Below are 13,264 nucleotides of genomic sequence, written 5' to 3'. Positions count from 1 at the left end.
CAGCACCTTCTCCATACACTGCACAGATCTTTTCTCACGTTTCAGTTGCATTTTCATACTTTTTTGAAATAATAAAGCATAATATGCTAAATATGTTACTTATTTTTTCCATCTTCAATATTAAAATGGCTGTACAAAAATTCACCAATTTTGATAAGTTTTTTAAAATACAAGCTGATATTAACAAAATTGTTTCTATTGGAACAAAAAATTGTTTCCAATGAGGTTGAAGACAACAATACAATGTAACACAATATTTTGGAAAGAAGTTAAAGACAACTAAGCACTACTGGAACCATCTTACCAAAAACAACAACGACAACAACCACAAACTTTTTGGCCAACCCAATATATGGAACATTTGTTAGAGATTTCACTTTTCTGGTCTGGTCCACGGTGAATTTATCTCCTGAACCCCTTACCTAATAATGCAGTGTTAGAGAAAGAGATTAAACCTTTTGTTGAATCCCTGAGAAAATTATGTACATACGATCATTTCCTCTAGAATGACTGCTAACTTTGAGTCCCCTTAGGAGAATAGATTTAGAGTACTGTGATCTTTGTTTGAACATTTAATCCCAAGGAGTTGGAGGCTACAGTACTTTGTTTTTCCATAGAACAGCTTTAGACCTTGTCTAAGGCTCTTTTCTAATCCTCAGGGTTGATCCCGATAGTCCTTTGCACAGTGATCTTCAGATCTTAAAAGAAAAAGAAGGCATAGAATATATTTTGCTTAACTTCTCTTTTAAGGTAAGAAAATTGTGATGGGATGCCATATGCTTCTAGTGGGAATGTATATTTTTGTGCAGTTGCCTTGGCAAACAATTTGGTATCACTTGGTGTGGCCCCTGTGGCTCCCAAGTCTCTAGGTGCACGCCCGGTGGTTAGGAGTGCCCCGGGGCACAGCAGCCCCCAGCAGGGAGGGGAGCTGTGGTCTTCCTGAAGCGGAACAGAGCCAAAGGCCACAAGGTAGACTACTCAGAAATACAATGCTGAGCAACAGAAGCACATTTTGTGCAATGTCATGTATATGGAGCTCAAAAACAGGTCAAACTAAATTACATTGTTTAGGGCGCGCATTCTCAGTGGACACATTATCACCCCATGGGATGGGGTGAAAATTGGCCCTTCGAGTGAAATAATCATAGGTATTGCCATGGGGGTTTTAAATCTGTTGTTTTTTTAAAAAAACCTAGGAAGTGTTTCTAAGGAGTTGTGTTTGAATTATGTGTAGCTTCTTTCTGACCTGCTGTTTTAGATGGAGGAAAAACATGTGCAACGATTATCCTCCCACTGACTTGAGCCGTCGGAAATGTGCTTTCTATTTTCCTCTCCTGTCAGGGTTGAATTTTCAGTTTGTAGGTTCTGCAGAATCTGATTTAAGGGTGGTCAGAGTCAGGGAGTGAAAGTAAGTTGCTGGAATTATGCTCCTGCTTCCCTCGGTTGAAACTGTTGTGTTTTTGGGAGTAACTGGGTAAAACTAATGCTTGCTTAGCTAGCTCCCTTTCCCTCCAGTCGCTTCTTTAAGATGTGTTAGTTGTTTCCTTATCCCCTTTTATTTGAACATAGAAATTGGGAGTAGTTTCTCTTAGACTGTAGACACACCTTTCACAGAGGGGATGTGCTGTCTGCCTGCCCCACGTCTGTTGGCAAGTGGGGGGAGACTGACCTCTGACCCTCGGCCTCCTCGGCTCCCACCTGTGCTTCAGTTCATTACTAGAAAAAGCTCTTGTTCTTCTGTTTCCAGGACTCAAGACTTGTGTTTGGTAGCCTGGGAATTAGCTGCGTTTTCTTGTCCCTCATCTTCTCTTCCTATGTTTTTATCAAGTCTGGTGATCTTTGCCGTTTAATTGGAGCACTCGGTCTGTTTGCAGTCAGTGTTCTGATACCTGTGCTGAAACCCACCATCTCACAGACGCGTTCTGTGTCCTTCTCACTCCTTGCTCTTTTTCTCATTCTCTTGGATATTTTTTTTTATTACTCCAGTTTCCCAGCTCAGCTAGTGTGGTACTCACACAATCTTCTCTTCTGGGTTCTGCATATGAGAAGCCTTTTCAGTGTGTTCCTCTGTGTCTTGTTTTCTGCCTTTTTTATCTCTCTGGGCTTTATTCTGGATGCTTTTTGCCCTATTTTTCAGTACACCGAATTTCTCTCCCGCTAAGTCTCCACTCTGCTTAGACTCATCCATTAAGTTGTTAATTTTAGTTATTGTATTCCCAAGTTCCAGAATTTGTGTATAGTTTATTTTTATAATTGTATTTCTCTGCCAGGATTTTCAGTCTTTTTTTTTTTTTTTTTTGCTTGCACATACTGAGCATTAGTTATTTCAGAATCTATGTCTGATAACTCTGTTCTCTTGACCCTTGGTGCTTTCGTGTCTGTTTCTTGCTTTGACTACATTTAATGATGAGCATTACGTATGAAACACTGGAGAGCTGAGCTGAGGCCTTGGATGACACTCCGCCCCAGAGAGGATGCACATGTGCCCCGTCAGGGCCTTGGGCACCAGCGGCCCAGGGTCCCTGAGGCAGTTGCGGGTTGAGATGATGTGAAGTGGGGCCTCATTCCCGGTCCGCCAGGGGCCCCACCACCGTGTGGGGGCTGGGCGAGGCCTGTCCTCGGTGGGCCCTGAGCTCCCAGTTTTACCGCCTCCCCAGTGAGTCTGTGAGGCCCATTCAGCTTGTCAACCTGTTCCCTTCCTCTCCTGTAACGGAAAGAAAACCCAAGGGGTGAAAAAGGGTCCCGCTGTCTGGAGTTCCTTTTTCTTCTTGATCTTAGCTCTGCAGTGATTGACCCTTTGTCCACCTTTTCTGGTTCCCAGCTGGGGGACTGATCCGACGTACCTCGTCGTTCCTCCGCGCGGCCGCGCTGGCAGGGCCTTCGTGTGCATTTCCTGAGTTTACTAAAACCCTGCTCTGTGTGGGCGTGATCCTGACTTCCTTTGTGTTTGCTTTTGTTTTCATGCCATTTTATTTTTGGTACCATTTTTACTCTTATAGCCCTCACTCATCATCAGACAACAAATATACATGTTCTTTATAGACTAAAATCTTCTAAATAACATAGTATTGAGGATGTTCTTAAAATTAATTAAACTTGCTCATTTGCTTTTCAGGATAACTTTCCGTTTGACCCTCCATTTGTTCGAGTGGTGTTACCCGTCCTCTCCGGAGGGTGAGTTGCCGTGACTTTTCCGTGACAGTGGGCTTCAGGGTCGTTGGGGGGCTAGTTAAGTGCCAGGGGGCCTGGAGCGCTCGGCTTTCCTGGCGTTTCTGACCGAGTAGCTCTGAGGTGAAGCTGATGTTGCTAATCTGGGACCGCAGTTTCAGAACCAGTGGGATGAACCGTTACGTTCATTATGTCCAGGTACAGTTTTTAGTGGTGCCTGTTTGTATCTATTTCACCATTAGAAACCAAATGCATGTAAAACATACATTGTAATGACTCCTCAGAGACCGTTAGGACTGGAGGAGACCCTGGGGGAAATTGCAGGCACCCTCACGGGCCCGTGGGCTGGCCGCCGACCTCCTTCTAAAGGCGGTGGTAACGGTCGGGCGGGATCGAATGGTGGCCGTGTGCGTTTTCCCCGAACCCTGGGAAAGACCCTCAGACTCTGTGCGAGGCTGGTTGTGAAGTGTCCTGTGGACCCTCAGAGTAGGGCCGACTGAGCTGCTTGGGGAGTTCTGGGACACTCAGCTGACCAGCTCCGTTTTGGGAGATAATCCATTTATGAGTAAAGTCCAAAAATATTCGCTGTTTCCTTTGCTCGCCTTTATGGTTGATATGGTTTTACTGAGATTAAAAAATGAGGGTGGCACCCTGGCCAGTAGCTTAGTCGGTCAGAGCACCGTCCCTGTGTGCCAGGCTTGAGGGCCGGTCCCCTGGCTCACACAGCAGTCAGCCGGTGAGTGGGTCAGTGCGTGGGACACCCAACTGGTGTTTACCCTTCCCTAAAATCAATGAATAAAAAAATTAAGGAAACAAAAATGGGGAGGGAGCTGGAGGTGGAAGAGGGTGTAAGGAGGATAAATGGTAATGGGAAAAATACAGTAAAAACAAACTATTAAAAAAATAAGAGTGGCTACAAATGATTAAGGCAAGGATTTGGAAAAATTGTGTAACTTCAAGATAAACATATAGACATACTTTTATCAGATCATTTTGAAATCTGATACAAACTTGGCCAGCATAGACTTTTCACATTTTTGTTGACTTTTCACATTTTTGTTGTGAGAAAGGAGAAAATGATTAAGAATTTATGTTCTTACATAGTTTACTGCCTGGTTGTGGAGACAAACACACAGAGGCAGGAAGGTGGCCGTCCCTCCGGCACCCTGGGGGTGGCTCCGGGGCACCTGCGGGCCCCGAACTGCGGGGACGCTCAGGTTCCTCACACAGCCCTGCCGCCCTGACGGCGGTTTCTGTCTGTCTGTTTTCTTCTGGTCTTCCCATGCATGCATGTGTTCTTGCTAATGGTACTTCGAACAGTAAGAAGGGATGCTGAAACCTAGAGACTTCTGTGTGATTCCTGTTTTCTTTTAAGGTACGTGTTGGGTGGCGGTGCGTTATGTATGGAGCTTCTCACGAAACAGGTGAGTCTCTTCATGTGGCTCTCGTGGCTTCCAGCCTCCATGGTGTTTTGTTTGTGTCAAGTAGATTCTGAGTGGAAAAGCCCTGTTGCAACAGCACTTACTTTAAAATTATTTTAACTTTTCTTTTAATAGCAGCCACTTTTACTAATGAGAAAGCTATGTCAGGTAGGGCAATAAAATGACATTGTACTTGGTTTTGTTATCCCTAGGATAGGAAGTAAGTAATATTTAAGGTTATAGTTTGCTCATGTTTGCATTTAAAATGTAGGTTTTTTTGACTGTGAGATTTTGGAAATCATTCAATTTTTCTTTTACTTCTTGACTACAAACATCTTCATACTCATTTGCTGTTGTTGAGTTGTTTCGTGCCACTTTGTGAAGCTTTCCCAAGCGGGAGGCAGGAAGCTGCCATGTGTTAGAGAAGGCTTGTGTCTTCCCTCAGGGCTGGAGCAGCGCCTACTCGATAGAGTCAGTCATCATGCAGATCAACGCCACCCTAGTCAAAGGCAAAGCCAGAGTGCAGTTTGGAGCAAATAAGGTACTTTTGTTAAGAATGTCATGCCATCTGTAAGATCTATTTCCTGTTATTGCATGAGGCTTTTTCCTGTTCTTTTAGTCTTTGTTATTTTTACTACAGATAAATATACATATAATTTTAATTGTTATTGGTATGTATATACTAATAAGTAAAACATTATACGCACTTTGAAGTTCCCCCCAATTGAGATCATGTTATAATAGTTAATTCCCAGTGAGCATTTATGTGCTATGCGCTCATCCAAACTTTTTACTTGTATTAACTCTTTCAATCCTCTTAATAACCCAAAAGAAGGTGTACTCTTTCTGTCCTCATGGTGTGGATGCGGACATGGAAGCCCACAGGGCTCAGGTACCTCACCTCTGGTGACAGACAGCCCGACAGCAGTGTCTGCTTTTAACCGCTGAGCCCGCCCCCCACGTCTGGTGCACGCTGGAAGCACCTTCCCGTGTCTCACTGTCGTCACTTGCAGACACGTGAGTGGGCCGAGGACGGGCTCTGAAGTCGGCGTGCTTCAGAAAAATGTTTGTGGGATGGAAATCATTCAGACCTAACATGAAAAAAAATTGGCTGTTTCTAAAGTTCTATGTGAATATTTTGTTACATGTCAATCCAAAAAATGATAAATCTAAATATGTACACGACCATGTTGCACGTCAGACCACGAGTCCACTAGACTCTCAACGCACAGAGGAAGCAAAAATTTAAAAAGGCTGTTTTAAAAAATCATTTATTTGAGATAAAATAATAAAATAACTGATTTTTACTTTCACCTCTTTCAACAGCCCTTTCTTAACACTGGAACAAAATACCATTTTGTATAAAATCTGTTATTTATTGAACACTAGTGAATTATGATTGCTTAACTACTTTTAACTAGTACGTCTTAGATGATTTAAATGTGACAACAGGATGCTTATGTAATATGGCACCAAAATTTTATTTTCCTATGCTCACTGTACAGTTTCTAAAGTAGAAAACATACAAAAATCTTAAGTCATCTGTAAGTTGACTATCTAGAAATACTGTTGATATTTTGCTATGCTTCTAGTCTTTAACATTTTCTTCCTGGCATTTATTTATAAGTAACACTTGATGTTAAATTTAATCATGTTTTTAAAAAAATCACAGTATTGTTTTCCTGAAAGAGAAAATAGAAAAGGTTTAGAACAGTGATCATTTTGAGTGATTGAGAGAACATTTTACCAATAACTTGCTGTGTAAACTGACCTCTCTGGGTTTTCGTATTTCCATCTGAAATACAGCTGGTCTGGATATGTTAATTCTCTTCCAGTTTTATAATTCTGTACCAATACTCTGTCTTTGCTCATAAGTCCTCCTGGAATCAGTCAATGCCAAATAATTGCTTTAACCTTTTACATTTCCGTGATTTGTAGTTTTCTTAGCAAATAAATATAACCATTTTGCACAGAATGTTATCAAGCAGCTAAAAACTGTTTGCATATTAAACAAATATGCAAGTAAGACAATGCAAATATGCATTGTCTTAGTAGGTAAATTTCTTTGAATGAATTGTTTTGATTAAACTTTACTCTTTTTTTTTAACTAAGAAATATTCATCAGTTAAGAATATGGACACTTTGCTTGATATGAGTTTAACCTTCCAGGATTCTAAAGTTAGCAGGGAATAATCTGAGTGTTAACTTTTAAAATACTCTCAAAATGTAAGGTGCTAAATGTGTTTAGAAATATGCTACCATTTGTGTGTGTGAGAGAGAGACAGAGAGACAAGGCTGCAGGCTCTCACAGACATGCTTTTGTAAGTCAGAGCATCTCTGGAAGGCTCTCAATGAAGTGCTGAGAACTCTTGTTTCTGACGGAGGGCATACTGAAATACTGGGGGGTGAAGTGGGTGAGAAATGGGAGGCTTTATTTACTATAAATCGCTTGTGCTCTTTGAATTTCTTCTTGCCATGTTACTATTACTTCAAAAGTATTTAAAATATTTTAAAACCTACTATCCTCTATTGGCTGAAAGTAAATAAAAGAGTTTGTCTCCCAAAAAATATTACTAAAATTATTTAAATATACTTAAGTACTGGAAAACAGAAAAGTTGTCCATCAGCACACCTGAAATTTGGAGACAGCGTCTGGCTGCTGGAGCTGAGGCTTTGCAGCTCTGTGCAGGCAAGACTCTGCAGTCTGGGTGTTGGCTCCCAGGCTCAGCTCGCAGGAGCCGAGGGCATGCCACGGGCAGGACGCAGCTGGCCAGGTTGGTTTTCTGTTCAGTCAACACGGAATTCAGCCTGTAAAAAAGCTGAATGTTTTCTGGTCTGAAGGTAATATTTTATCAGGCATGATTTTTGGATACACGTTAGAAGAAAGAGTCTGAGTCCCACTTCGGTCCCAGCAGCATCCTGTAACTCACTGCACGCACGTGGACAGACGTGCGTCTGTCTGCGCTGTGTGGGGGGCGGGGCTTACACAGACGGACCGAGAAGCTGTGGGTTTTCATTGGAGTGCAGTGGGGGTTTTGTTGTGCTTCTAAAAGGGGAGAGCATAATGCAAATGAGAAATGAGGGTATTCGGTGAAAAATCTTTTTGAAATGGAACAAAATTCTTTCCTGTGTTCTTTTAAGCACAGTGGTAACACATCCATAAATTATTTTTCATGATTTTCATCTACTTAGAGTTTTGATTTAAAATGTATAATTCTCTTTCAGAATCAATATAATCTAGCAAGAGCCCAACAATCTTATAATTCCATTGTACAGATACACGAGAAAAATGGTATGTTTAATTCAATACGTATTTATTGCCATTTATGAAGTTTTACTGTTGATATTTATCCTGTTTTATTTTTGTTTTTGCTTTAATTTCTTATACAGTACAGTTACCAGTCAAAAAATTTAGCTTGAGGATACGCACACTGTGCTTCATTCAAAGTCTTGGGGTCCTCAATACTTGGCTTGAGACCCTTGAGTGAGAATGAAGATTTTTGAGCAGATTGGTGAAAGCATCACTTATCCACTTGAAATGTGTGGTGTTAGCACAGGCACTGAGCAGTCAGCTTGTTGAGGCAGCTCTGCAAGGGGTGTTCTTGTTGGTGCTGAGGGCCTGCCATCCCGGGTCCTGAGCCCGCTGTTTCCGAAACACCTTCAGACCATAGACGATGGAACGGTTTTGACAGCTGTACACATTTACCTATTGAAGTTAAGTTTTGATTTCTGTGTCCACTTAGGAGTGTGTGACTTGCATATTTTTTAAAAAATGCTAAAATATCTTTCATAAGCTTCATTGGCCTTCCCCACATTTTGCTTGTGTTCACAACACTTGCTTTGAGTTTTTGTCTCTAACAGCGACATGATAAAAGGTGTCTTGGAATCAGCAGACCTATTTTCAGTGACGTTTGTGTCACTCACTAGCTCTGTGGCCCTGAGCAAGTCCTGTTACCCCTCTGCCTCAGGTTCCCTTCTCTCAAACGGGCACGATGTCTGTCTTGCCAAACTTGTGAGGGGAGAAAAGCACGCACAGAACGTCCTAGCGAAGTGCTGGGAAGATCCCGATTGTAGTCGTGCTGGTGACAGTGAGGCTTCGTGGGTGCAGAGTAAACAAATTAATGGAAATACGGAGAAGTTTTCTTTAAGGGAGCATTTACAGTACTATAACTATTCTTTACTTTGCTAGAAATGTGGTAGCTTATGACCTAACAGTAGTGCTTTGTGCTCACTTGTATTTTCATGGCAAAGGAAACTTGTTGCTTTTCCAGTGAGCGCTCACTTCTGAAGGAACCGCACAGGCGGAGCTGGGGGTGTTTGGGGTCTGGTTCTGGACTCTTTTTGCTGTGAAGCATAGCACACTGGGATACGCCTGCATTCCAAACAGTGCTCAGGTTTCTGAAGAGGGGAGTGAGCAAACCTGAGGGCCAGACTGGATTTTCACAGCAATCTTCTCCAGTCCCCTGACTCAGTAGAGGCAGAATGCCCGTGAGCTGCTTCATAGCCCCGTGGCTGCACCGCAGACCATGAGGCACCTGCGCTGTCGCAGGGCAGTTGCCCAGAGCTTAGATTATGGTTGAGTCTGGGAACAAGCATATTTTTTCTTTTTAAAATTTTAAAAAATTTTATTTTTAGAGAAGGAGAAGGGAGCGAGAAACAGAGGATAGAGAAACACTAATGTGTGAGAGATACATCACTCGATTGCCTCTTGCACGCCCCCAGCGAGGACTTGGCCTGAAACCCAGGCACGTGCCCTGGCCAGGAATTGAACTGGCAACCCTTCGGTTCACAGGCGGGCACTCAATCTACTGCACCACACCAGCAAAGACAGAATCATATTTTTTCTTATTTTTAAAATTGATTGATTGATTTCCAAAGCAACACTGTAGTAAGCATTCAAAAATGGTTACAGACTGTGCTGTATTTGGGAAAGTGTGGGTGAGTGCAGTCAGCTATGTGAAAGATTCAGAGTCAGGGATGGACTGTAGTTTGTCTTCTGCTGCTGACGGGTCTTGGGCACAGTCACCAGCGCACCTGCTGTGGTGGCCTCCTCACTGGCGAGGTGCCAGTGTGGCACTGATGGCAGTCCGAGTTCTTCTCTTGAAACGCCAGGATTTTGTTTGGGCACAGGTTGTTTTCACTGAGGTTTTCTTTTAAATTCAGAATCTAAATGGAATATGAAACCCAGCTTGTAGTCTAATGTTCCACACTCATCTTCAGCCAGAGATGCTCTTAATATAGAGAGAGATCTTGTGTGGAAAACTCAAGTATATTTTATTCATGGAAAATAACTTTAGACAGTCTCCCACTTACAATTTTTAGACTTATGGTTTTTTGACTTTATGATGCTGTGGAAGTGATACACATTTATAGAAACTGTATTTTGGATTTGAATTCTGATCTTTCCTGGGCGAGCGGTATGTGGTGTGAAACTCCTTCGTGATACTGCACAGCAGCCACCCAGGCAGGGATGATGGCGGGGCACCACCAGTGCCCCAGGGTGCCCTCACTGCTTGAAATACTTCCACCCCCTGTAGGCTGGTGTGCTCCTGACACCCCCCACACTCACCCCACCCTCCCCACCCCCGTCAGTCCAGAGCATCTGTATTGTAAATGCATCAAATGCTGTGTTACCAACACCAATGTGAGTTTAATTTTTACAGTAGGTTTAAACATGAAAATTATCAGTAGGTAAAGTAGCTAACCTTAACAAAATGCCTTGACTCCTAGTTAGTTTAAGAATTAAGTATTTTAACTTCTTTTCCATTCTATTTCAGGCTGGTACACCCCCCCGAAGGAAGATGGCTAAGTGTACTGACTGTCGTGTGTTTGGACCAATGTTGCTTTAAAGAAAATCTTTCCAACGAGCAGACAAGCTTTGGGTGCCCCCATAACAGCCGTACTGAAGACGTTAGCTCATAGATATTTTAGTGGATAATCTGTCAACTGACATCCTATATAAGTTATAGCCTTCTCATTTTGCTCATTTTATTCTCTTGGACTGAGCAGTGGGGCTTCACTGTATTTTTCCTGATAAATACACACACTGGCTACTCCTGATCATCTCTTTTTCTTAAACGATGAAATCTGTCAAGCAGGCAGCCAGCATCAGGTAACTGAAGCTGTGAGTTTAGGGTAACTTCTCCGTAATGAGCGCCTGTGTTACTAGGACTTGCAGTATGTTGTTCCATTCAGAGCCAATAAAGGTCTATTTGCTGTTTAATATTGGTTTAGAAAATTTAAGGTCTTCTACATCATAGTAGCCTTTTCAGAGTAAAACCACTTTATGATATTGCCAAAATAATGATAGGAAACCTACTCGATAAATTGTTAAATGTTTTTATGGCCACGTGAAGATATGAGCTGTTTTCCGAAGATACGCTCTTACCTGAGTTGCGCTGTACTTCTCAGGCAAAGTGAAGCAGGGCTGGGCCAAGTAAGCGAATAAGGCCTGCAGTGGTGACTTCCAACTGGGGCACTGCTGTCTTGCTGGGCTGAATCTGTTTATTGGTTCAGTATGTCTTCTGAAGATCTGCAGTATAGATCTTGAAGTTATTTAAAATACTAAGTCATTTTACATTTCCATTTTATTAACGGGATGTTGCAATCATTTGTAAACTAATAAATTTTTAAAGTGATTGGCACACAGACTTCTTGAACAAAAGCTGCACACTTAAGTACAAAAAGACACCTAATTTGGAGACTTAAAATTTTTGCTATAATCATAACAATGGCTTTTACTTAAAGACTAATAGGGACTCTACACATGTTAGTTCTTTTTATAAAACCTGACTCAAATCAGTATACCCTCCATTTTATTGCCTTACCTGAATCAGTCCTGTTTGATTGGTAATCGATTTTTGTATACCCACATTTGATTTAAAAGTAACTTCTAGTTATTAAGCACTTTTAAAATGAAATCTAGAAGCACACTTTTCTGCACAAACCAGTTACAAAGTTGAAAAGTGTTTCTTATGCATTTGCTTTGAGATGCAGTTTTTAACTTTGTAAACCGCATTGGAGAGACTTGGCACTTCTGCATGGTGTGGTTGAGAGGACAGCAGAAAGAGAGTTCCTGGCGTTCTTGTTCACGTGGTTACAGTTCTGATTGACAGTTGCTCAGACAAGTGACAAGGCAGGATTCTTTAAAGCATTACAGTTCCTTAAACCTAAGGCTAAATCTTGAATACATTATGGAATTCTTTAATATCTGGATGGCTAACAGATTGACAGCTACACATTTGGCATGCTTTGGGTTTTTTTTTTTTTTTGGAGTTTATTTTTCATTGCAGATTTATTTGGCAATGTACAGTAAATTTTGTAAACTTGCATCAAGTTTATGAATAAAGAATCATTTAAAAAATAACTCTGTCATTTTCCCCTCATGAGAAATACTCTTAGCTTCAGGTGTCTGTAGGTTCTATTGAGTTTCTAGAATAGGATTCTATATGGTGCGGTGGGGTGAGGAGAGACTTGAGAGGAAGAGAGCAGGTTGATTTAACGAGAGAAAGCTAGAGACCCCAGAAATGGAGTGTACGGACATTGCATACTCAGGTCTTCCTCAACCTTTTCCCTCTCCCACACTCATTCTGTAATAGAAATTCTTCGTGGCTGTCCCTAGGTCCCCCAGTTACAATACTCTGCTCCCTCTGGACCCGTAGCCTCCTTCACACAGTTGTCAACTTACCTCACAAGAAGTCCAGAGGTAGGAAAGCTCCAGGCACTGCGTCTCTGAGATTTTTCTGTGTAGGTTTCACTCTTGGATTGGAAGTTATGTCTGGACATGCAGCCACGCTACTACATCCAGAGGTACATAATGGTGCTGCCTTCCAGTGTCTCCTGGGCCGTGTGAAATCTTTAGAAGCCCCTGATTTGCCCTGCCCCCCCCCCAAGAGTGCTGCCCCTCACTTTTCCGTTCCTGGCCCTGGTGCCACTCTTAATATTAGTCTGGTGAAAAGCATGAGAGTGTCGAGATTATTTGGGACCAGTGGCTCTCAACATGTAATTTGGGGAACCCTGGGGACCCCGTGAGACCCTTTCAGGAGATTTTGAAGGTCAAAATTCTTTTGCTGAGACTAAAAACATTATCTGCCACTTTCAGTCTCATTTTCTCGCAAGCGTACAGTGGAGTTTTCCAGAGGCCCCGCGACGTGACATTGCCACAGACTACTCGGAAGCCGATCAGCTGCCTTCTATTAAGCCAGAAATTAGAGGTTTGCAAAATGTAAACATGGCGCTATTCACTATTGGGGGGGGGGGGGTTGGGGGAGTTATTTTTTTATGACATGTTATTAATGTGCAATGGATTCATTACCTTAATATTAAAATCTTTTAATATGGAACATATTAGCAGACATAACCACATAAAGAAGGTCTTTGGGGTCGTCAGTATGTAAGGAGTTGAGGCCAGAACGTTTGAGACCCACTCGCGTAGACCAGTTATTGGGGATGGAGCCAGGGCTTCGCCAGCAGGGGAACAGCGGCGGTGGAGGTCGGGGCCAGGCGTCTGCTGTGCTTGTTTTCCCCGCACCCACCCGTGGTTTCCAGCCTGAGCCTGCACCGGACTCTCGGGGGGTGGGGGGTGGGGGGGAGTGGAAGCTCGGCCCGCGGAGCGCCGAGCGCCGCAGTCCTGGGGTGGAGGAGAGCGCCAGACGCGCCGATGCGGCGCGGGGACT

At 42.7% G+C, this 13,264-nt stretch overlaps 1 protein-coding gene across 5 annotated transcripts in view; it reads left to right on the top strand.

Annotated features, from left to right (window-relative positions):
• The window catches only part of UBE2Q2 (ubiquitin conjugating enzyme E2 Q2), a 34,520-nt gene extending 22,565 nt beyond the window's left edge, over nt 1-11,955 (top strand). For 2 of the 5 annotated variants that reach the window (XM_028502242.2, XM_028502245.2), the window contains 6 exons: nt 660-750; nt 3,116-3,174; nt 4,544-4,592; nt 5,035-5,130; nt 7,815-7,881; nt 10,367-11,955. In XM_028502242.2, coding sequence (XP_028358043.1) covers nt 660-750; nt 3,116-3,174; nt 4,544-4,592; nt 5,035-5,130; nt 7,815-7,881; nt 10,367-10,398 — 394 coding nt within the window. In that variant the 3' untranslated portion in view covers nt 10,399-11,955. Of the gene's footprint in view, nt 1-659; nt 751-3,115; nt 3,175-4,543; nt 4,593-5,034; nt 5,131-7,814; nt 7,882-7,979; nt 8,906-10,366 lie in introns of those variants that run through there. The other 3 variants (XM_036013198.1, XM_036013197.1, XM_028502243.2) reach the window with 3 other exon arrangements.
• The last annotated feature ends 1,309 nt before the right edge of the window (nt 11,956-13,264 follow it).

Source organism: Phyllostomus discolor, chromosome 12 (genome assembly GCF_004126475.2).
Source record: "Phyllostomus discolor isolate MPI-MPIP mPhyDis1 chromosome 12, mPhyDis1.pri.v3, whole genome shotgun sequence".
NCBI classification, from domain to species: domain Eukaryota; kingdom Metazoa; phylum Chordata; class Mammalia; order Chiroptera; family Phyllostomidae; genus Phyllostomus; species Phyllostomus discolor.
The sequence above is the reverse complement of the archived record's forward strand: the minus strand, read 5'-3'. Positions and strand labels throughout refer to the sequence as shown.